The sequence below is a fragment of the Coturnix japonica genome, chromosome 20 (genome assembly GCF_001577835.2).
Source record: "Coturnix japonica isolate 7356 chromosome 20, Coturnix japonica 2.1, whole genome shotgun sequence".
NCBI lineage: Eukaryota > Metazoa > Chordata > Aves > Galliformes > Phasianidae > Coturnix > Coturnix japonica.
The window spans coordinates 1939576-1963761 of NC_029535.1; the positions used below are offsets into that span (position 1 = coordinate 1939576).

General features: G+C 50.6%; 1 protein-coding gene across 2 annotated transcripts; it reads left to right on the forward strand.

Annotated features, from left to right (window-relative positions):
• Positions 1-349: 349 nt before the first annotated feature.
• NECAB3 (N-terminal EF-hand calcium binding protein 3) lies at positions 350-24031 on the forward strand. Of its 2 annotated transcripts, none has more exons than XM_015881381.2 (13): positions 350-559; positions 3483-3507; positions 4506-4614; positions 14779-14804; positions 15140-15237; positions 20709-20845; positions 20994-21115; positions 21403-21482; positions 21799-21852; positions 22264-22376; positions 23094-23171; positions 23461-23552; positions 23665-24031. In XM_015881381.2, the coding sequence occupies exons 1-13, from the start codon at positions 467-469 to the stop codon at positions 23691-23693; spliced, it is 1056 nt and encodes a 351-aa protein (XP_015736867.1). In that variant the 5' UTR covers positions 350-466; the 3' UTR covers positions 23694-24031. The 2 variants fall into 2 exon arrangements, with proteins under 2 accessions (XP_015736867.1, XP_015736868.1); XM_015881382.2 differs by lacking the exon at positions 350-559 and adding an exon at positions 1605-1698.
• Positions 24032-24186: the final 155 nt, after the last annotated feature.

Below are 24186 nucleotides of genomic sequence, written 5' to 3' on the forward strand. Positions count from 1 at the left end.
GGGCCCACACTGTGGTTATACTGAGCCAATTGACGCCACACTGGGATGACTGAGGCTGCCCTGAGCCCTCACTGCGACACTGTGGACATACCGAGGGACACACGGAGCCGTTCGATGCCTCGTGGGTCAATTAGAACCGCACTGCGGCCATAACGAACCGGCCGGGCCCGACCGCCCCCACACGGCGACACGGCGGCCACCCCCGGCCGCTCACACTGAGGAGCCCGCTGCCCCCGCGCTCCACACAGCACCGCCCCGCCTCGTACCTCTCCGCCAATCACAGGCAAGATTCAGAGCTGTCAATCAACAAGCGCGACCAACCGGAGCTCAGCGTGGGCGGGCCTTGCGCTGAGGCAAAGTTGCCGGGCGGCTGCGGGGCAGCTCGGTGCGGGCGGGAGGGAAGGAAGGAGGGAGGGGGTCCGTGCTGTGGTACCGGGAGGGCCCCGCACCGGGCAGGCAGCCGGCCATGATGGCGTGTGCCGAGCTGCTGGCCGTGTGCCTGCTGCCGGCCAAACCCGGCCCCGAGCCCCGCCGAGAACCGCTGCCCATCTTCCACGACGTGAGTGATGCGCGGGGCCTGGAGCTGGGGGCGGCGGGGGGTGTGAGGGGTGGGGGGTGAGGGGGGAGCCGGGGGCCTTGGCCTGTGGGGCCGGTGCCGGGTGAGCTGCGGCCCTGGGTGAGCTCAGTGGGCTCCATCCGGCATCACTAACCGCGCTAATGACTGGGCTGAGGGAACGCGGGCTGTGGCGGTGACAGCTCAGCTCCTCTGGGCAGTCGCTTTGTCCCAGCTCTATCCCTCGGAGTGTCATTAAGACGATTAAAATGTGGAGTGTTAACAGCGCTACCGGCAGCTCTCGTGGCACAACAGCCGCTTCCCCGGCTCTCTCGGCTTCCCTCCGGCTTGCTGTGCTCCTTTCTCAACTCTGAAGCTCGCCAGAACGGTTTGGATGCCTCCTGTGCCAGCTCCCGGCTGGGTTCATGGAGCCCAGCTGCGTGCTTCCCTCCTCCCACAGCCAGGCAGGCTCCCAGTCTCACTGCAGTGAGACCTGCAGGGATGGGAATATGTGAGCACAGCACAAAGCCTGAGCATTGCCCCCGGTATTGCCATCTCCTCTGCTGTGGGTACCTGTAAGTGCTGGAAGGATGTGAGCCTGCTTTATTCCCCAAGGCTGCAGAGATGCTGGGCACCAGAAAGCAGAGAGTCCCCTGCTGAGTGGCTGGGAGCAGAGGTTGCTTCTAGCCCTGTGAACAGGAGGAGCTCTGTAATGTCCTTTTCCAGGGCTCATGGGGCTTAATCCCAAAGTAAAAGTAGGCTCAAGTCTTTCTTCATTGTTCTGTCGCTGCAGGCACTGATCAGGGCTGTGGCTCCTTGGGCTGAAGCCTGGGTGAAGGGACATGTCTCTCTCAGGCTTGAGGCTGTGTCTCTGTGTTTCTGGAACTGCCCAGCAACCTGAATGCATGTGAGGATGGAGGTAGGGCTCTCCAGTTGCCAACCCAGACCTGTTTCCATTCCCAGGCTGAGGACAGGTGGGATGAGGAACCTCGCTATCCCCAGCATCACACGACCTCAGAGGATGTTGCCTTTCCTTTGCAGGGCTCTTGCAGCTCCATTTCCTCGCTAAGATGATCTTCAGACAGTTGTGCTGCATATACAGGCAGGGCTTTTCTAACGTGATGATGGAGTGGAGGCTTCTGTATGTGAGTGAAAAGCATCTCCTTGCTATGATTTGCAATGAATTCAGGACAAACACCCCAGGTTAAGGACCTGCAGCTTTCCCAGCCCTGTGGCATCCCCCCAGAGCTCTGCCCTCCCTCCTAGCCTGCAGGCAGACCACAGTGAGCCAGGCCAGCCTCAGAGAGGGAAATGTTTGGCCTCCCTTGATTCTGATTTCAGTAATGCTTGGGTGACTCTGGCAATGTTTTGGGGTGCAGGTGGGATGAGCAAGCTGGCCTCAGTGATGGAAGAAGGTGTAGCCCTGAAAGCCCAAGTGAAAGCAGATGCACAAATAGACCCTTTTTCTTGAAGAAAGTTTTGCTTTAAAACCCAGAGAAATCCCCAGAGTTTGCAAACTGCAACTTTCTGTACTTAGTTGGTAGCAAGAAAGCTTTGAAGTCCATCCTGAGAGTCCTAATGGGCACTCAGAGTGCACTGCCCTATATTCATGTGAGGAAAACAACCAGGAATGGCATCTTGTAGGCAGCGTTACCTAATGCTGGGCAGCTCAGGGCAGTGCTGCAAGCAGAGCTGGTTTTGCTCAGAAGTGCATCCTCCTGTGAGGTGTCCTTGCTGCTGGTCTGGGCCATGGGGATGGACCATGCAGCTCCCTGTAGGGACTGGCTTCAAGAGTGAGATTTCTTCAGGAAGCTCTTTCATCTGTCTTTTTGTCTAAGCACATTTCAGGAACATCTCTGTGGCTATGCATGCAGGGCTGTCTATGGGCTGTGTAGCAGAACACAGCAGAGACAGCTGGGGTTGCAAGGGCAGCTTTCAGAGATGTATCTTTCAGCAGTGAGGAGCAGAGCTGCTCCAGGGCTGGTTTATCAGTGGCTTCTATTATACAGGTGCTTGAAAAAGAGCATAACAAAGGCTGCTTTCCCTTTGCCCTGCCCTTTTTCATCCCTGATCTTTCTTCAGACCTAATAGAGGTGGTTAAAAAGAGGAAAGTTCTGTCAGCCACAGCTTGCTGTTGTCAGCTCTGCCAGGATGTGCTGGCCAAAAGCCGGTACCGTTCTGTCTGGCAGGATGTTCTCAGCCTTCAGCAATTGTGAAACTGTGCTGTTCCTCTCCAGAATCAGCCCGAGACCTTCAGGCAGTTGTTGGTGCAAAGGGAGAGGGGAAGCAATGAGAAAACCTGGCTTTCTCCTGGTCCCTGTGGTTCGAGTCAAGATGTTTAACCAGAGCAGTGCTCAAACTGTGCTCTGGGATGCAATTAGTTACAGCTGAATGAATTAATTATTAGTTACATTGCGGGGGTTCACGTGTCCGGGTGTCCTATACAGAAGAATTGTGAAGGGCTGTTACAACGTGCAGGGTGAGAGCTGCAGATGGTTGAAATGTTGGTGATGACGTGCAAAGCGCTCACATTATGGAGTGTTTTTTTGCTTAATGTTCTTTCATTTAAGGGCTTTGAAAAATTCAACACTTTCCATCACAAGGCTGTAGCAAAGCAGCAGTAATGCCTTTTCTACCTTGTCTCCCTCTGCGTTCTCTAAAAGATGCTCTGTTCTAGTGCTTGCTCGGGCATCAGCGGTTGTGCTGAGAGCTTTGTGCAGTGGAGAGAAATGGTTTTAAGCATTTGCAAAGGGAGATTTCCCACCAAGCAGTCTGTGCACGTTGTCCTTCCAAGCCCCGGTAGCGTGGGCTGCCCCACAGCTCCTGCAGGGCCGGAGGTTCCACTGTGGTGGCTGGGGAGGGCTGGCAGCTGCTGTGCTCGCTGCTTTCCCTGCCACCGCTCTCAACCTTGTCTTGTTTTCCCTTTCAGATTTTCCGGCGAGCGGACAAGAACGGTGAGTGCTTTGTTCTGCTGCCTCCTCCCCCTCTCAGCCCTGGGTAAAGCTGTAGCCCTTCATCACTGAGAGGTTTGCTGGAAGACTGAAGGACACAAGTATAGGCAGCTCACTACCTGGAAGAGAGATTTTCTGCTTTGCCTGGAGGCAAAGGCAGTGGCCAGGGGTTGGGAAAGCAGTTTTCCCACAGTCAGCATGGCCTGTGTGTCACCCAGCACAGAGGCTGTGGGTGCTGGGCTCTCACTCAGCTGATATGTCACCACCTGCATCACTACTGCTCATTGGCAGTGCAATGGGAGACAGAGCAGGGCTGGCCAGGATCCATCAGACTTTTTCGCTATCCCTTGCAGCACTGACTCTGCCCTCTGTTTGGGTGACTCTACTGTTCAACCCCATGTCTCGGTGTTAGGCTGGAGTTATATTTGGCACCCTTAAACCAAGAAGTTCAATACCACAAGTGGTTTCTCCAAGCCTTCCTCCCACCTTGGCTCTTCTCTTTTGAGATTGCAGGTTCCAGAAGCCACCTTTGTTGCAGATCAAAATGCAGCTCAGGAGCCCCAGTTCTCTACAGATGGGAAAGAGAGAGCTCATGAGTCAAAGAAAAGATTTTATTTCCATAAAAAGCTGATACCATCCTCATTGTGACACTTATAATAGGCTCTGCACTGGGGAGAACTGAATGGAAAGCCAGCCTGGAAACTTATTTAAGTGTCATTTCAATACATTTCTGAAAACATTACAAAAGGTCTTTTGGAAGGATCAGGGTAGCTGAAATTCCCACCTAGGAGCGCTTGTCCTGCTTTCCAACCCTTCTAGGTATCTGATGGGGTTGCTCTGGCTGGTGGGATGTGCTTTCAATGAGATCTCCACTCTAATTATCATGCACAACACGCCCATCTATCCCACGCTTCTGTAAAGAGGCTGCTGAGAGGATTGCTGGGGCTTGTATGCTCCTTCCTGCAGCTATATAATTATTCTTCCCTTTTGTTTAAATGCAGATGATGGGAAACTGTCATTTGACGAGTTCAAGAACTATTTTGCTGATGGAATCCTCAGCTCGGAGGAGCTGTGGGAGTTGTTCAGTGGCATTGACAGGCGTCATTCAGAGTAAGTACCACGGTGGTGCAGAGGAGAGGAGATGAAGGAGGATATGAAACTGCTTGGCTGTAGATGGAGGACATTTGGAGGCGGGTGCAATAAATAGTCAGGGTGAGATAAACCTAACTCTTGTGACACGCAGATGTTAAAATCCATTAAACACCGACGATGAGTCCTGGTGATGAGAGAAACCAGATTTTCTGAGAACAAGCACTATCAGATTTACTTTAGTGCCATACGAGCAAGCATCCATTTAAAATCACATTATGTTGGTTTGAAAAATGTCTTCCAGAAATACACAGCTCTGCGGAGCAGGTTGTGTATCTGCAGGAGGAGCATGTGGTGATGTGAGGACGATGAACAGTCATCTCTGTGACTGCTGACACAGGGAGTTGGTTTTCACTTATGTAAGAACTTTCCACCAGAAATGGGCCTTATGAGTGTCAGAGTAACTGTGAATTTAGGTCAGCACTTAACTCTGGGTTCCTGTAGGTTGGGGCTACCTTGGGAAATCAGCTGGGCTTTGCTGGGTTTGTTGTGCCGCTGACTGCAAATAATGAGCAGCCCCTGCTTGCAAGTCCCTGAGCCATCCACACTGAGTTGGGTGAGTGGAGTGATTGCATTGGGTCGGTGGGTTAAGTGATGCTCTTTATGTAGTGATGGAGCAAAGAAGTGGGCTGGTGCCTCTGCAGCCCCCTGTGCCTCTTTCTGTGATACATATCAGTCTGGGCAGCTGCTGAGGAGGTGTTGTACCATTTGTGTGAGGGCTGGAGGGCATCTTCCTCCAGTGACTGCTTGCTGCTGTGTGTACAGTCAGGTTGTCTCCCTGGGTGAGGACAGCAGGAGGTGACCTGCAGATGCCTCCTTAGTCTCTTTGGGAACCCAGGGATGTAGCAAGGAGCGGTTGCCTTTCTGTGCTCCTTCCACTGAGCCTCAGTTTGGGGTGCTGTTGGAGTCATCACCAATGCAGCACCACTGTAAAACAGATTGCAGCAAAACGGAGGGCTTTATCTGACCAGCAATGATCTCCTGGTTTATCATTGCTTTCAAGATGGGTTTCCAGTTGTCCCTGGGCAGCAGCTCCACCAAGCCTCAGCCCTTTTGCCTATGGAAGAGGCAGGGTGCTGTGCTGGACCCCTCCAAACTGCCTGTTGCCCCTCTGGTTCTGCTGGCCCCATGCCCCAGGGCAGCATGCCTGCTCTGAGGGTCATATGTGGCCCTGGCTGCTGTGGTGCTCTCTGGAAATTGTCACCTGTAAAGACAGCGTGGTAGCTATGACAACATGGTGTTTGCAGCACTGAGCTGGTGACATCTATTAGCAGGGCATGACCATTGTGTGTTTGATCTCTTTCTGCCATGAAGACCAGAAGGGGCCTTGCAGACAATGTTAGTTTCCAAATTTTTACATTTGCTGCCTTCAAGGAAGCACAGGAGGCCCCTCGTCCTTCAAGGATGCCCTCAGTTCTCCATGGGAAGATGGGAAGGCCCAGCCCTGAGGATGTTTCAGGAACAGTCTGTTTCTGTCCCTGCTTGGGATGTGAGCCATGCGTACGTGCACAGGGTTAGTTCTGGGACAGTGAGCAGGTGGGAGAGGGATGGGTTTGAGACTGTGGCAGTTAGGGAGCTGTGCTTAATCTCTCCAACCTGATCATTAGCTGGTGAAGGAGCAGGTGGCATCTCCAGGAGCAGGAGCCTGGTGCTCATCTAACTGCCTGATAGGAGGCAACCTATCCCAAACAATGTATTTGTCAGAGTGCTCTGATCCTGGCCTGGAGATCTGTGCCTGCTGTGCTGAGGGCTTTTCAGGCAGCCTCGTCCCTAGGGAGAAATTACCAGGGACTGCCACCTCCTCTGGGATGAGGCCTCTCCCTGGGGCCAGCTCCACTGTTGTTGGCTTTGTGTACAGCCTTCCATGAGTCAGTGTCAGCTTTCACTTGGTGTTGCACCAGGCTGGATTTGGCCTGGCAGTGAACCGTGGTGTTTGCTGTCACACAAGTGACACAGAAACCCTGTCCAGGGCAGGATGCATTAGATAGTTTATCACTTCATTGACCTTGCCAGAGACTTCAGTTCAGAGCTGTAACAGGGTTTGCTCTCTGTTTGCATAAAATGGAACTGATAAATACGCACTGGGCTCTACACAGACCTACTTAGCTGCTGCACAGTGCAGGTGATGGAGAAACCAGTTAATATTTAGTGTACTGGACCAAGGAAAGCTTCCCATGGCTCTGCATGTGGAGTCAGGCTTTCTGCCAGTTGTTCTTGGAGCGTTCAGAGAGATTCCCACTTCATGGAACTTCTGGTGCCTCATAAGGGCTGTGCTTTTAGCCCTGCTGCCTGCTGGAGAAGAGCCAGACTAGACCAGACCAGGGCTCTGTCTCTGTCAGTATCTTTCTGCCACTGGTGTTGACAGAAGTAGCTTAATGAGACTATATAGGAAGCACCTTTACCCTTCTAGCAATCACTAGTTTAGGACCTTCTTGACAACATCACCAGCTCCTATAGTCCTCCACAAGGTTAACTTTGTTTTGAAGCCACTTAGACTTACTTTCAGCTTCAGCCGCGCAGGCTGAAAGCCAGTTCCACAGTTGAGCTGTGTAGCATAATGCTTCTTTCTCCAGCTTTTTTGAGTCTTGATATCTGCCAACTTTGTGTGATATTCCACAGGTTATCATGAGAGGTATTGTGAGGCTGTCAGCAAAGCTTTCTTCCTGCAGATACTGTGATTGCTTTGAGCTTAATGGTGGAAATATAAGCTTTTATACTGAGCAGAGCATGTTTGGAGATATGCTCAGCACCATCTGCTTGTGTCTGAAATCAAAGGTGAGTGGGGGCCTACAGAGGTCAACCTACTGCTGATGTGCTTCTTGCACATGAGTTCAGCATAAGCACAGTCAGCTCTGCAGGCACACCTGGCTTTCTCCTGTCATGTTCTGTAGCTTTTCTGACAGTGGGAAAGTTTCACTCTTAATCCATTGGGTGGATTTGGTCACGAGGGTGCTGTGTTCATCAGGTCTGTGTTGAAAAGATTGTTTCATTGTCAGTGACAGCCTGACCCACGGAAACACAGCAATGGAGATTTTTTTATACCCAGACATTATCTGTGTCTGGGTAATGGAGTGCTGCCCAGACACATACTGACTCTCTTTCATCATTGCCAGCCTGCATCTGCTCCCCTGGCTCACAAAGCTGACATCTGGGAAGATTAATATTTTAGAGGTCTCATGCATTATTTGTTCTCCTTCCAGAGAGCCCACAGCATCACACTCTCCTTTCCTCCCCTCCTCTCCATCCTTCCTGTCTGCTTGTGCTCCACCTCCGGTGTCACCTGGTGCTCAGGCAGGATGCTGCTGGTGTTTGATATAGCTGCCTCTGTAAGGTTCAGCTCAGTTCTGAGTGGGTGGATGTGCAATTGTAATTATACAAAGGTAAAGTAGATGGATAGCCAGAGGTTATATAGGAAAGACTCACCAATGTTGAGGCTCACAGTCAAGATGCTCACCAATGTTAAGGCTCACTGTAGAAACTCCACACAGGAGCAATCTCCAGAAAGAGATGCTGCCTTAGTGGTGGTCAGCCCTTAAATGGGATCTAGGAGAGTTGGAATCAAGTTCCACCCCTTCTGGGAGCAAAGCTGAATTACCTTCACCTGTGCTTCTGCAGCTGATCCATCACTTGCCTCAGATGTTCAGGCTGTGATTAAGTTTCCCATACACTCCACCCCTTCACTGCATGAACCAATGATTAGGTGAGCTTTTCCTTATTACAGAGATCCAATGTGATGCTTATACAATTTCCCGTTGCAATATACGTTGACATAATTCAAGCAATGGTTGATGGAAGTTCACGGTCTTCCATGGGCCAGTGCTTGATTGATGTTGCTGGAGGCAAGCAATCATGAGGTGCATGTCTACTTGTGTTCCGTCAGTCCCATGTGAGTCATTATCAAGTATCCCATTCCTTCTGGTGATTCTGGAAGCTCAGAGACTCAGGGGGAGTAATACAGATGTTTCAAAGGTACCAGGAGGGGAAGGTCTGCCCTCCAGGGTAGGATACAGGCTGTATTTCTATCCTGAGTCAATACTTCAGCTTGTACCAGAGCATGCCCCAGTCGCCTTTGGCCAGATATCTGTGGCTGCATAACTATATCTGGTACCAAAGAAGGCATCTTGATCTGCCATAGGGACATGATGGACATCCCTTTGGCAATAAAGATTGGAGTGTTGACCACAATGTCAGTAGGCCATGTACCTATCACCAAGGGGACTACTGAGCCTCCCACCTCCAACAATCTCCCCCAAGGTGCAAGTAGGCTACACCACTTGAGTCCTACCTGCACCTTCTAGGACCACTTTATCATATGGAATCCTGGTTCTAAATTCTCAGGGGCAGGGAGCAGAAGGTTATTTTCATTACCAATCTGGGGTCTTACCTGATTATCAGTGCCCATAATTTGGATCCTAAGTGGGGAGGCCCATATTGTTTGTAGCATTTTCAGGGCACTGGGTCTGCCATCTCAAGGTCTTTCATTCAGGTCCCACAGGATTTCATATAGTCTCTTTGTCTACCCCTGCAGGAACTGGGAGCCTGTCTTCAGGGCAGCCTTGAGAATACCATTATAACATTCACCGAGGCCTACACCCCAGCTGGATTATATGGCAGGTAGAATTGCCATTTAATGTTGTTCTCTTCTGCCCAGCGCTGTATTGTTGTGCCAGTAAAAGGAGTCCCTTGGTCACTCTTGATCGCTTGAGGTGCCCTATAGGCAGACATCAGTTTACTGAGTGCCTTAATTGTGTATGCCTGATTTGCCTTTGGTACTGGATAGGCCTGCAGTAGCCCACTCACAGTATCAACACATATCAGGGCACATCTCGCCCCCTCAGACCGAGGGAGAGGCCCAGTGTAATCAACCTGCCATCACTGGAGAGGACTGTATCCTTTAGCAACGTGGGCTGTTGTTTTGGGCAACAATCTCAGTCTCATCTTCGAGCAAGCATCGCAATCTTGACATGCCTGGGTGATGTCAGATAGTTGTATGGGCAGCCCCCATGCTTTAGCAGCTGCCCACATTATCTTTTGTCCAGCATGTCATAGTTTTTGCTCTGTCCATCCCCTTCATCAAACCAGATCATCTCAGTAGAGGGATGATATGCTATTGCTCTCCACTTGCTTGGGTTGCCTTTGCTGGATCCATTTGTGTACCACACCTCTTCAGTAACAGGATATTTTCCTTCCTGAACAGGACTCTTCTCTGGTAGAGCGACCAACATTTCTCTTGGTGCATCACTATGATACATCACCGGGCATAGGATTTTCTGTAACTCTTCTATTAATGGTGATGAAGACAGACTACTTCTCTGACTGAGATAGGTGACCCATCATGCCAATGTTTGTGCTTGGGCCACCTCTGCCTTAGGAAGGTGGGTCAGATCTCTTACCCACCTCTGGATCAGCAGAATGGTTTTAACTAAGACCTCTACCATTTGAGTTATTGGTTCTACTGCTTGCAGTTCCAAATAGGCAGCCAATAACTGTTTTTTGATCATACTATTATCTTTCCTCTGCTCTGTGCCAAATCTGAGACCAGGTTCTTACAGCTGCTTTGGTGTCATAGGGGCTGGAGATGCCTGGACCTTCTCTATTACAGCACTGGGTAGTACTTTGGTTTTCCCAGACCAAACTACCCCCAGGAATCTCACAAATAAGCCCGGACCTTGTACCTTCTGCATATATTCCTGGACTGGGGCAATAGACACCTTATATTCCTGAGGTGGGAGACTTGCAACCCCCAATTTTAGAGTTGTTGTCTTCTGGAAATTGGGTCCCCCCCATATAATCTCTGCCTAAGGGCAGGATGAACTGTCACAGTGGCCAGTTTAGATACTTCAGGTGCACTGACTGTAGTAGTGAGTCCTACAGGCATAGCAGCCAGGTTGGTACACTTTCCTTGGGTCTTTGTTGAACTATACCAAATCCATTAACACTGCAGCCATGTATGGTCAGGCCATGACATGAAAGTGTGTTTCAGCAGGCAGCCATTGATCGAGGGCACCCCACTAGTCTATCTTAAACTTTTTTTGTGTTATAATAGGACAGAGTTGTAACAGATCCATCCTAAGAGGTTCTTCTAAGTCTGCCTTAATGATTTCATCTTCTTGTTTAACCAGATCTATTGTTTCAGATACCTGGTTATCACCTATCAAAACATTACAGATCTGAGGGATCTGTATGTATCTGAATGTAATGAAGGCCTTTTCCCCATTAATATACTGAGCTCTTGTTCTAGTTTTCCAATACAATCTTTTAATAATTGATTTTCACTTTCTAATGCATTTGATCTAATTTCTGCCTGATTTAAAGCAGTTAATAGTGGCCATGCCGCTGTAGAAGCAGCTAATCATCTTTCCTTTGTAATCAAGAAGCCATTATTTAAACCTTCAAAATATTCCACCAAGTAGAATGGGGAAAAATTTCCCACAACACAATGGACCCCATCATTCAATTATAGCAATGATTTAATATTAGAGGGAACCCATAAATCCTGGGATTATTTTTTCAGAGGGGATAATGTTCTCCCCCTTGACCCATTTGTACATATTCCATAAGAAGGACATTATGGTCATGAATCCTGCCTGGCTCACCAAACATACAGTTGTAATTATACAAAGGTAAAGTAGATGGATAGCCAGAGGTTATATAGGAAAGACTCACCAACACTGAGGCTCACGGTTGAGATGCTCACTAACATGCATACTCACTATAGAAACTCCACACAGGAACAGTCTCCAGAAAGAGATGCTGCCTTAGTGGTGGTCAGCCCTTAAATGGGATCTAGGAGAGGTGGAGCCAAGCTCCACCCCTTCTGGGAGCACAGCTGAATTACCTTCACATGTGCTATTGCAGCTGATCCGTCACTTGCCTCAGGTGGTTAATCAGAAGTTCAGGCTGTGATTAACAGTTTTCCTTACAGTGGAATAATGGTTGAGGGGTAACCCAGTGTGTGTTTGCTGAGTTGGATGGAGGGATCCCATCCTGGATGTGTGTGTGTGTGCTGTGAACTCACTGCTTGTGTGTGGACTGATGCAGTGTGCCCCAGAAAGTGTCAGGAAGACCTCAGGTTCCTTTCTGTTCTGCTTCAGTTGGGAAAATCTAACAGGGGAAAAAAGAGATCTGGCACATTCTCCTTTGTGTGGGAGGTAGCTGTCAAATCAGGCTGACGGGAGCTTGGATGCAGTCTGTTGGGAGTTCTGATCTTGAGCCATGAGTGAAGGGTTTGGGATCTCTGAAGGTCTGCTGACCTTATATTTCTTAAGATCTCTGGGGAAATTCCTTCATGCCTCTGGTGCTGAGAGAGAACCGATTGTGTCACATTGCCTCCTGTCTTTGCTCTGATGCTCAGTGTCACAGCATCAGCCAGTCTTTCAACTCTGGAGAGTGACTGCAGCTCCAAAGAGCGCAGCGTAAGGGTTTGGAGCCAGATCTGTGATCACAGCAGAGGTTCCCAATGTGAACGTTAAATGGTGAAAAAAAAAGAGAAAGAAAAAAACAACAAAATTCCCATCTGCTTTGCTGAAGCTGATTGATGTTTTCTTGCATCGGTTCCAGGCTCATCCTGACAAAACCCTGAAAACATGATGATGATAAGATCCTTCATCATCAGTTCAAGCTTAATTACCGTTAATCAGAGGTTTGGACGTAGTCAAAATACAGCTATGTGAAAATATGGAGAGCCTCAGAATAAGTGCTTCTTAAGACAGAGAATGCCTGTCCTGCAGTGATAAGAGGGGGTGTCAGAGGGAGGAGCAAAGGGAAGATGCACTCTCTCTCTTTTTTAACCCTTCTCTTATTGCACTCTGTCTCTTCTCACCATGCAGTGCTGTGTCCTGGCAGCTGGTGTTTCAGTGCTGACATGGGAAGAACCAAGTGTGATTTTACACTTCTACAAGGCAGGGACAGTGCAGGTACAGAACCTGGGGAGCGATGGCCATACAGAGTTTGTCCACTTGGTTTTTCTAACTCAGGTCCACATCTCTTTTGTGTTACCCATCTCTTGGATGGGAACCAGTGGCTGCAGTTATTCCTCTGGGGCACAGGTTACACAAGCTGTGCCGTGGATGCTGCAGTGCCCAAGCTCTGTGTCAGTGCAGCAGCAAGGAGCTTCCTGCAGCTCTGCAGGTTCCAGGCAGCTTTCAGAAACTTGTAGAAAAAATAGGAAGGAGCGCGATATTTTTTCAGTTTAAATTTGTGTTTCAAACCCCAGTCAGCGTGGCAGAGCTGTGGAGGGATGCACGGAGCTTCTCAGAGGTGGGATCAGTAAAGCTTGACATAGAGGAGTTGGCAGGTGAAGGGCCGTTGGTTCTGTTGATTATCTATGTTGTATCTCAGGGGAAATACTATTTTTATCAACTTTAAAAACTATCCGCAGTGCCTGGACTGTGGTCCGGAGCTCTGCCTTAATCAGCTCCTGCAGTGGTGCAATGTGGATGAACCAAATCACATCCCAGTACTGCCTCCACTGCCTAAGTAATAGCTGATGCAGGTAACTAAGTGCAGGAGCTGCGGTCCCACTGTCAGGGGCTTCTTACTCCCAGAGAGGTTTGAGTTTGGTTTGGTTATGCAATTTCCATTTCATGACCCCAGTACTTGCCCTCCCAGTGTTCCTGCGCCCTGAAATTGGGTTCTCCAGCAAACCCCAAGTGCAGGAGCATCCTCCTGAATCCACCCTTCCTGGCACACTCACCTGCCACCCATCCCACTGTTCCCCTGCCTGTCTCTGTCTTCTGGGGCTGTGCAGGTTCTCAGGTCATGGGCAGTCAGGGTCATGGGACTCTGCCAACCAGCTGCCCCACACCAGAGCCTGCAGCCTGCTCTCTGCATGGGGCTGTCCTTGTGTTCTTGGCTGTGAAACAGTGACGTGCTGCAGTCTGCTGAGCTTTGCAGGCATTGCTGGTCTGGGTGGATTGATCTGCTTACAGCAGGAGAGCTGACAAGGTGCCATGTTTCCCATGTGGATTGGGGAAACATCAAATTGACATCTGTCAGCTCAAAAATGAGGGGTTTGGATACTGCCATTCCCACTGGGGTTTGTGTATTTTCATAATTGGAAGCACTAGATCATAGAATCTTGGCAGAAAGAGAGATGCAGAAACCAGCAGCAGTGCTGCAGACACTTCTGTGCTGGGAGCCCAGCAAGCTCCAGGTATCATCAGTTCCTCCACATGTGACAGCACTTAAGCATTTAAAAATCTTTTTTTTTTTTTTTTTAATACCGTCTTCCACTTTTCCAATCAGGTGTGAAAAGGTTGCAGACACTCGGGGAATTTTGAGACAGCAGAATTGCTCAAGGAGGCTGGTTTGAATAGATGACATCCTGGGGCCTTTTTCCCTGGGAGCTGTGCAGGTGATGTGAGGCATCACAAGCAGGGCTGCTCTGCAGCTTTGGCTGCCTGAGTGTATCTGCCAGTTCTAGGCAGTGTCCAACATTCTGTCCCCAAAACTGCTGGGTATTTTTGGATGTGTCCTCCTTCCTCTCTACCCCAGCAGTGCCTCTATAAGCAGGAGGAGGGAAGTTGGCCCTTTGTTTTTGTGCTTGAGAGTGCCGTGACCAGAGGGCAGGGGCTGGGTGTGCAGAGCTGCATTTGTAGGGTGACAGCTCTGGGTTTAAGGCTTGGGGCTGTTTTGCCACAATCCTGTTTGCAGTAGTAGGACCATGTCCCTGCCTACCTGGGCATGTGATGGCTGTCCCACAGGACTCCTGCCTTGTCTGGCATCTGGTGTCAGGAAGGTACAGGGAACTAACAAGCTTTTCGGTCTCTCTTTTGTTTTTCTTTTCCTTTATCATCTGTTTGCTGTCTGCAGGTAACTTGTGTCTGTCAGCCTTACAGGAGCTATTCCAGGGGCATGTGTGGGGCAGAGAGGACAGGAGGGGGACTGGTGTCACATGGGAAGGACCTGAGAAGAGGTGATGCTCTTCATACCTTCCTGCTGGTGCAGGTGCTGAGCACAGCTCCTGAGCTTGTGTGGCTTTTTGTCTTTCTAATATAGCCTTTAAAATGCATTGGAGGAACAGAAAATTCTCTGGGGGCTCCAGACAAGCCTTCAAGACTCCACTCACCGCAACTGTTTCTCCCAAACCAGCCTCGCCATCTAACAAAACTGTTTTTCTTGCAGCAACGTGGACACAGAGAAGCTGTGTGGTAAGTAGGCTGATCTTCTGTTCCAGAGGGGCTTCATCTCTTGAGATCTGCAGGGGGTTTGTGCGTCTGGGCTGGGCAGGCTGGGTGGCACTGATGAGTCCCTGTGTATGGGTCCCAGCTGGCCAAGGGAGGGTGATAGAGGGTATCTGAGCTTTCCTCCAGGGATGGGACAGTTGTCCCTGGGGCAGAAATGGGCTGTCCATGTGGTGCCAGACAGGAGGTGTGACTGCTGGGTGGGTATGGGGATGCCCCATGCAGCGCTGGAAGCAGATGGCTTAGGGGAGGCAAGGAAGGAAATGTTTTGAGAACTCACTGTGTCTTCTGTCCCACTTCAGATTATTTCTCAGCGTATCTTGGAGAGTACAGGAATGTGCTTTCTGCACTGGAAACACTCAACTCCGCTGTCCTGGCAGCAATGGACAAAACCAAGCTGGTAAGGATGAGGCAGGAGGGTGGGTAACAGAAGCGCTGTTCTCATCTCCTTGTTCAGCATTAAACTTGGGTTTCAGAGGCTGCAGGTACAATACTTCCAGGTTTTGCAGGTCACCTGTTGCAAAGAGGTTTGATGTGGATGGGTTATTTGAGGGTGGACCCTGTGCCAGGCAGCTCAAGCTTGAGTTTCAGTGGATATGAGTTTCTGCTCATGGAGAGGGGACAGGAGTTGCTGTAGGGAAAGGGCTGCATTACTGAATGTTCAGAAGGAAAAGAATGGTGAAATCCATCGACTCCCAGCTGAGTTTACCCCTGCTGTGAATGCCTTCCCTCTTCCTGCAGCTTATACTAAGGGGAAGCAGATCTGAGGCTGTTAATGAGGCCAAGCAGTGTCCTGCTTTGTCTGCCTTCCTGCCTGCATGTTGGAGGGCAGGGGTCTGCAGCACACAGCTGCAAGAGAGTAGTAGCAAATGCTGGAAGGGACCCCTCTGGGTATCAGCATCTTGTCTGCATCTGAGGAGTAAGAAATGGTTTAGCTTTGTACCTGGGGCCATTGCCAGGAAGCTGAGTAGGGAAAAAGAGTCAGTTCCCTACTGGTCAGAGAAGCAAGAGAAGCAAGGAGTCCTGCTGCTAGTTCCCCTGAGCAGCTCTCTGGGGTGTTTGTGTCTCTATAAACTCACTCATGATCTTGACCTCTGTGCTTTCCTCTGGCCAGATCCAGCCTCAGTAGTGCCTCCCCATACAATCTTATTAAATGCAAATCCAGAGGGAGAGAATGATTCATCTGGAGAGAGCTGTGCTTTGTTTGACTTCTTATTTATTTTAATAAGGAATTCATTGTATATTCACATATTTCTTCCAAGTACAGCACAATTACTGTCTGCTTCACAGCATCGGCAAGAGGTATTCATTCATTTAATAGTTTCTGGTGTAAATATCCCAGCGAGCTCCATTATAATTACACGTTGCTCTGCAGCCCTGTTCAGCACACACCTTGAACGACTCATTTTCTTAAATTAACTTCTCATTTTCCTTATCTCTTGCCCTTTTTCACTGAGCTTGAAGAAATAGAAAGCAACCTGTGCTGGCTTTGTTGTTTAAATTCTAAGACCTTGGATGCAGCCTCTAAGAAATAGATAATAGATAATAGTCTCGTGCAGGTTGGAATGGAGCTTAGTGGGGGTTTCTGGTGTCACAGCTTTTCCCTGGAAAAGGGAAGCAGGTTTCTGCTGTTGAAACAGGTTTGTGTGGGTTTGTTTTTGCACCTGTGATGGCTCTGATCAGAGCTGGGAGGAGGGCAGGGCGTGCTGGTTGTGCAGCACCTGGTCAAGGTGTGTGGCTGTGCCTGTGTGCATGTGCTGCTCTGTACCTTGCCCTGGGTGAACCAGGGTTCATGTTGGAGCTGTGGGAAATGTACCACTGCTAGAGGCTAGTAGAGGTGATAAACACTGCTTTCTTAACCTGCTGTGACCTGAATGCCTTCCTATGTTTGTATTTCCAGATGAGCTATTCCCGGAGTAATGGGTTTGTTAGGGTTGAGTGGGAAGATTTTAGCCAGAACTCACACCTGTCTGAGCCAGGGCAGTGGGCAGAAGATGGATGTTTCCCATATGATGTCTGCCTCTTGGTTTCTGTTGTCTCAATCATCCCTAGTGCCCCGGTGGCTGAGAACTGAGATTTTCAGTTTGTCAGAGGAACATCCCTGAGCTGAGTGAAACTTCCTCCTGTATGTTCTGCTGGAGATACAGCAGCGTTGGGTGCTGAGCAGGCTGAGAGGTCCCATCCTGTTGAAGTAGTCCTCATTATGAAACCCTGCAGGGCTGTGGTTTCACCTTAGTGGAGGATTTTCAATGCCTGCCTGGTTTTCTCCAGGCTTTGTGTAAGAGAGCTTCATGTGATGCTCATGGAAGGCAGTGATACCTGGATGTATGATAACTGTTGAGTTCTGGCCTGAACCATTGATTGAGCACCTGGGAAAGGACCCGGTCAGCTCTGGGAGCACAGGTGAAGGCAATTCAGCTGTGAGAATGGAAGAGCTGGAGCCTGGCTGCACCTCTCTTAGACCTCATTGAGGGGCTGACAGCACTGGGGAAGGATCTCTTTCTGGAGTTATTCCTGTGAGCTGAGATCCTCTTAGATAGGTGAGCAGTCCTTTTTCCTTCCCTTATAACACCTTTCTATTGTATTAGTCCCTCTGTCATTACACCTCTTGTATCACCTTTCCATCGCATTGATCTTTCTGGTTGTTACGCCTGGGCCAGCTAAAGGAAGAAGAGCATCTCTGATTTGGCCTGGGTTTCACTAGTGAAATCACAGTGTCCCTCGGTTGTGAGTGTGATCTGTCTCCTGTAGCTCCTTCCTTCTGCCTGAGGATTGCTATCCCTATATCCTCCAGCTGCAGGAGGCCTCAGGTAAATAAGAGCCCACTTTTCAAGATGGAAAACAACATGGGATGCTTCCTTTGTTAACACAACAAAAACATGCCTCATGGGAGACTTGCTGGGCTTGCTCGGACATTGCTGGGCAGTGAGCTGCAGGGAAGGAAGGGAGGAAAAAACAGAAATCAAAGCTCAGAGGGAATGTGGTGCAGCAGTGCTGGAAGCTGTGGTTTGAAGCAGTGCCACTGAATGTGTTCTTAGTGCATTCTCCCACCTCTGCATGCAGGGCGCCTGGCACAGACATGCATTGTGTCTCCTGGCTTTGCCCTCAGTGCCAGCAGTCACCTTGTGGGCTGCTGCAAAATGCTGCAGGAGCGTGGGAAATGGAAGCCAGGTTGGTCCTCGCTGTCGCTGTGACAGCAGTGACTGTAGGAAATAGAGTTTGTGTGGGCAGCAAACCTGCACGAGCTCGATTTGCTTCATCTTCAGTTGGCAGGAAAAGAAATGTCGGGGTTCATGCATTCCCATCCTTCCTCTTTGGTAGGAACATGGTAAGGAAAGACACCTGTTCAAGAAAAGAACTGGATTTTTGGTTTGTTTGTTTGTTTCTTAATATAATAATTATGTATTTTTAAAGTAGAACAACTGGAAGCTGTGCTATAATGCATTAAATACACCTTATTCTATGGCTGAGCTTTGCATTTGCAGTGTAATAGTGTCGGAGTAAGATGCAAACAGTCTGATATCTCTATCAGGGATCCTGTGTGTTAGAATCTTCTCCTTCTCTAACCTGTAAGCGCTGCAAACCAAGCTACAAATACCCATCCAAAGCAGATGCTCTGATGTCTCCATTGGCAGGAACTGCATGTTCACATATTGCACTCCATGTCCCAAGTTTAACCACCACCATAAGAAACAAATAAAACCCCTCAGAGCACAATTGCAGCAGTTCTTGGCAGCTTTGGGATTTGTGTTTGGGTCAGTGGAGCTGAATACCTCTCTGCAACCACAGCTCTTGTGCTCACTGAGTTATTTCCTGCTTTCCAGGAGCCTTTGCTGTGAGCCAAAGCTGCTGTGTGCTCAGTGAGATGTATTTTATTGAGGTTCTATTGACAGTGCGGTTTGAAGTGCTTATTGCAATACCCAACAACAGGGCTCTCCCTTTCTCTTTATTCCCTAAAGTGAGCCATGCGTCTGAATCAAAGAGGTGTATTTTCAATCAGTTCCCTGCTATGAAATCTTCCAAGGTGATGCAGAGGGGTGACTTAGCATTTGATGCCTGCTGAAGTGCTTCCTTTGACCCCAGACATGAGATGCCCATCACTTGATGTGGGTGAGGGGGAACGTTTTTCATCATGGAACTCCTAAGGGGCTTTAGTGATGCAGTGCTGCCTGGTGGTTCCTCACTGTGCCTGCAGTGTGCCCTGAGGTTTGGAGACTACTCTGCTTTCTGCTGGATTCCTGAGAGCTCCACAGGGCTCCTGAGGGATGGTTATTTGCACCCTTCTCTCTGTGTGCTCCCAGGGGCTTGCAGTGTTTGAGCAAGACATAGGAGGGAGCTAACCTGTCTTGCAAAGGGCACATCTGAATTGCTTGCAGTAGTATGGGACCCTGCTTCCTCCACTTGGAGTGGTTGGTGGTGCACAGTGAGAGGTGGACATTAGAGCCAGGTGGGCTCATTGCAGCTGCTGTGTGTAGAGCAGATTGGAGCCTCCAGAAACATTTGGCAGGAGCCTGAGCTCTGCTATGAGCTTTGTGTAGCTGGGGGCGAGCTGGGAAGGGAAACCCAAGCCTGTCTCAGCACTTTGCACCCAGCTCCCATTGCTGCTCTAGGCAGGGGGAATCGCTTCCCTTAACACAGACCTTACAGTGAGGCCAGGGATTCTGTTTTGTGCAGCCCCCTCTGAGTGGGCATAGCTGAGGGTATGTGAGCTGCTCACTGCAGGCAGCACATGGGGACAGAGCTGGGGCTCTGCTTCCTGAGGCCACACCACCATCAGCTGCTTCTCTGCCACCCTCTCACTCTGACAGAAAAGAGAGATTCATTTTGAGAGGTGGATAAAAATCCATGCACGGTGCAGCTGCTGTGGTGAGAGCTGTCTGCTTGGACAGAGAGCAGCTGTGGCTGTCTGTGCCTGCTCTGCAGATGAGCATCCTCTCCACTTTCAAGGCCAGGAGCTGGCACTGCATAGAACTGCAGCGCTGTGAGGTGACAGCTGCAAGCAGAGCTGTTTCCAGCATCAGGATGAGTGTGTCTGTTTGGGTAATTACATTAACGACTTTGTTTCTGCTATGTGGGACTGCTGGCTCTGTGCCTCCCTCTGCCCCTGGGGAGAGGCCTGACGTGGCCCTGGGATGGGATCTGTGCTGGGATCTGTGCCTTGCACCATTTCTGACTGCAGCATTGGAAGGGTTACATCCAAGTGCTTTTATGTAGAGCTTTTGGAACTTGGAATCCTCAGTTATTCTGTGTTGGAGAGAAACAGAGCAGGAATTGGAAGTATTTGACCTCAATAATGCAACCACATCGCTGGAATCTGTTCTGGAGAGGAGGGAGTTCAGCTCCATGAAGCACCAAATTACCTTTATACCAAAGTTAGGAAGAGTGAGCTCAGCTTTCTGGTTTTCCCCTCCTGTACTTTATACTCAGTGCTGGGCTGCTCCATTGTCATGGTCAGAGATCACCTCTTGTGGTAACACTGCTGCAGTACAAGCCCTGTGTAGTCCTTCTCGGCTCATTCCTCCCATGGATGTGGCCTGGCCCCCGTGCAGAGCTGTGGGGCCCTGCTGTGCTGGCAGGGAATCTGTGAAGGCTGGCTTTGTTGTGGTGCTGTGGGTGTGCAAAACCTATTTCCAGAGGAGCAGCTGGCCCAGGAGATCTGAGCTCCCCTGAATTCACAGTGTGGGCGTATTGCAGTGATGTTGGATGGGCCCAGGAACAGCTTGGAGCACCAAGGGAAAGCAGTTCAGGTGGAGCTCAGGGGAGATTTGGTAGAGCAGCTCAAGCTTATTTAAAGGCCGTCCCCTTCCAGGTATGTCTGTGCTTCCTCATGCAGAGCTGTGGGCATCTGATGGTTCCTCCCTTTCCCTGCAGAGCTACGAGACCTCCTCCAAGATGGAGCAGTTCCTGACCCGCTTCCTGCTGCGGGAGACCATGCACCAGCTGCAGTCCCTGCAGGGCTCACTCGAATGTGCTGTGGACACCATGGAGGAGCAGGCGGGACGGGAGAGGTACTGGGTGCTCACTGTGCCCTGGCATCACCATTGGGTGCTGGGATTCAGGCTGCTTCTGGGAGGGATCTGTTGGAGCTGCCCTTTGTGACTGCAGTGTGCAGTTGGCCCTGGGAAGGACTGACTCCAGCTTTGCATTTTCTTTCAGAAAGGACATACAGAAATCAGAGGCTTTGGTTGGCTTGAGGTCAGGGCGACGATGTGGGCGCAGAGGACAGAAGAACATCTGTGTGTCTCCAACAGACCCGTACTCTGGGATGCTGACCACAGGTACTGCAGCCCAGCCATCACAGGGCTGTGTTTGTGGATCAGGGTGTCTGTCCCACTCTGCTACTGCCTGGACTGGGTGTGAGTGCAGTCTGCAGCAGGATCTGGACTGCTGCATCCTGAAATTACAACCCAGACCACTGTGAGATTTTGTATCTCTTGAGCAGTGGGGAGGATTTCAGGACAAAAATCAGTTTCTTGGTTTATATCAGAGGTTTAGAAGCTTCTGTGGTTTTTCTGAGTCTTCAACAAGCTTTTGTGGTGACATCTCGCTGCCTTCACCTCTGCAGGTATTTGTGTGGAAGCCGACAGCCAGTGGATGGCACAGATCTCCAGGCTCCAGCAGCTCATTGAGAAACTGGAGTGTAAGGTGAGGGGGGTTGGGGGCTGCCCCACACCTCAGTGCCAGAGCAGTGCTGGGACCTCTCCCTGTGCCAGTAGCTGTGGTGTATTCAGCCCTGGCATAATTACAGAGCTGCACCAATTCATCAGACCCTGACTTGTGTGTCAGTCTGGACCCACAGAGCCCCATAAGTGTGTGTGTGTGTGTGTGTCACATCCCCACATCCCCAGGTACCTGAACACCCCCGGGGTGGTGCTCATCTCACACTGGGCTGTGCTGTGGGTGGCTGCTCATTTTGCTTTATTACAAAATTCTCAGCTAACAATGGTTTTGTGAAATGCAGAGCCCACGCCTGGAGCCTCTGAAGGAGGAAGCAACGTGCAAAGGAAGAGATGAAGTAAGTGCTGGTCCCGTTGCTTGTCTCTTGAGGTAACGCTGATGTGTGCACCTCTGTGCACTGAGACAGTCACTGGCTTTGGTCTGGAGCTGTTTGTTACCCAAGGCACATGCAGCCCAAGTCATGTGCAGCTTCTGGGTGTGTGTGTGCCTGTGATCAGCCCGAGGAGGGCAGTGCTCTGCTTGTGAGCACCCAAACCTCTCAGCTTTGTTCCAAGCCCCACGGTCGGGGTGTCCCTTTCATCTGGAGCAAGCACACAGGGAAATGCAGCCGTTGTGGTGCCAGTCTGGCTCCTCTGCTGCCCTGTGCTTGCTGTCATTGCCCCATCCTTGCTGCAGAGAGGGAGGGAGGGCAAGCAAGGGCATGGCTTGGCTCTGTTTGCACTGCTGCTGACTGCCTGTCCCCCTGCAGAGCATCCTGGTGGCCAAGAGGCAGATCTCGGTGGCCAAGGGCAGCATCGAGGAGTTTCACCAGGCACTCAGGTCCTACATGGAGGTCACCACGGCACAGAGCAGCTGCCTGCAGTAAGTGTGGTGGGGGAAGGAGCAGGGCAACCCTCAGCCCTGTGTCAGTCAGCGTGGTGAGAGGGGGTTATGCCAACCTGTTATACACCTGTAAGAGAGCACAGCATTGAGAGGAAGGGAAAGAAGTCAGGATGGTGCTCATGTCACAGCATTACTTCACATATAAAGTGTGTGCAGTGCTGGTGGGAATCATCCTGACCTTCTAAAGCTGCCCTGTGGTGTAAGACCAAGGCTGTGCCCCAGCACTGCACCAGAGCTTAGAGCTGAGGATGGAGCCCTGTGCTGGGTGGAGGCACAGCTCAGTCAATGTGTCCCTGCAGACTGTGGCTGCTGCTGGAGAGTCTCCCTGTTCCCAGGGGAGGCATTGGGCTGCTTCCAGAGGAAAACGTTTGTGCTGTTCCCATTTAAAGTGCCATTTTTTTTTTCAGCTCTTCAGTTTCAACAGCACTAAACTGGGCTTCAGTGCAAACAAAAGGAAGAAACTTGTTTTGACGTGTGTGCCAGTGAGAATGATGTATATTTTTTTTAGGCTTGATGGGCTTTTCTCTCATAAGAACTGGTAGTGTGACACAGGGGCAGCACTGTGGGCTTGGCAGCCCTGGGTTGTGACTGCTCCCTAGTGCTGCTGCTGCTCTGACAGCCAGGTGGGGACGTGTGTGCAGAGCTGTGCGCCTTGTTCCCAAGTGATCCCAGCTCATGTTGCTCCTGTCCCCGCAGTGTGTCTGCCTGCAAGCTGACGGACGAGGCCTGTTTCATCCTTTATGAGTTTTGGCAGGATGCAGCTTCGTGGAGAAGGTCAGGGATTTTCCTTGTTTATGGTGTGGGGCCAGGCACTCCTGGGCACACTGGGTGGGGATGGAAAGGGATTCTCTTGGGTGACAGGGCTGTCGCCAACCTGTCCTGCTCCCTCATGTCCCAGGACTGATGGCACCAAGGGGGGGGCTGAGCCCTCAGCTCAAGGTGTTGGAGTGGGGTGGGAGCAGCACTGCTCAGTGCAGCCCTGTCCCTGCAGCCCAGGGACACGAGCAGACCCCACCCTGAGCTGGAGCAGGATGGGTTCCTGACCTTCCTCACTGCTCTACAGCCACCTGCAGTCCAGCCACAGCAAGACGTTCCAGAGGGCCACCATCAGCTTGCTGGAGTCCCCAGAGCTGCTGACCACCATGCTCTTCCCAGGTGAGTGGGTGCTCAGTGAGGCTGTGCTGCAGTTAGCAGCTCCCTACATCATGCTGTGCAGCCTGGATTGCTGAGCAGTCCCCCATCCCCTGAATCCTTTTTCCCTCCCCAGCATCGTGGTGGATCATGAACAACAACTGACCTGAGCAGCTTCTCTGGATGCCATGACACGCAGAAGGAGGCAGAGCCCCTGCCCTGCCATTACCTGTGCTCATCTTTGTCACCTGTGCTCCCTGCTCACCTCCTGCAGCCCCAGGATTGCCTGCCTGGAGGCCCCCGCCTTGTTTTACCCTTTTGCTCTTTTAGTGTGATTAATTTATTTCCTCCTGTCGGAGCGGGTGAGTGTGGCACTGGGTCCCCGCATGCCACTGTGGTCCCATTGCCACGGTGCCACCACCCGAGTGCAGCTCATGATGGCTCTGTGCTGCTGCTGAGTGAACATAAAACAGACCTGGCACTGTTGGAGTGCTGGCACAGACTGTGTGTGTCTATGTGTGACTGCATGCTGCGAGTCGGGCATGGCACTGTGTGCTAAGAGCCAGGACAGCACGTTGGCTGTCACAGCACAGCGCTGGCTGTGTCCTCATGCTGCATTCAATGCAGCAGAGCCAGCAGAAACCGAGCTGGTGTGAGC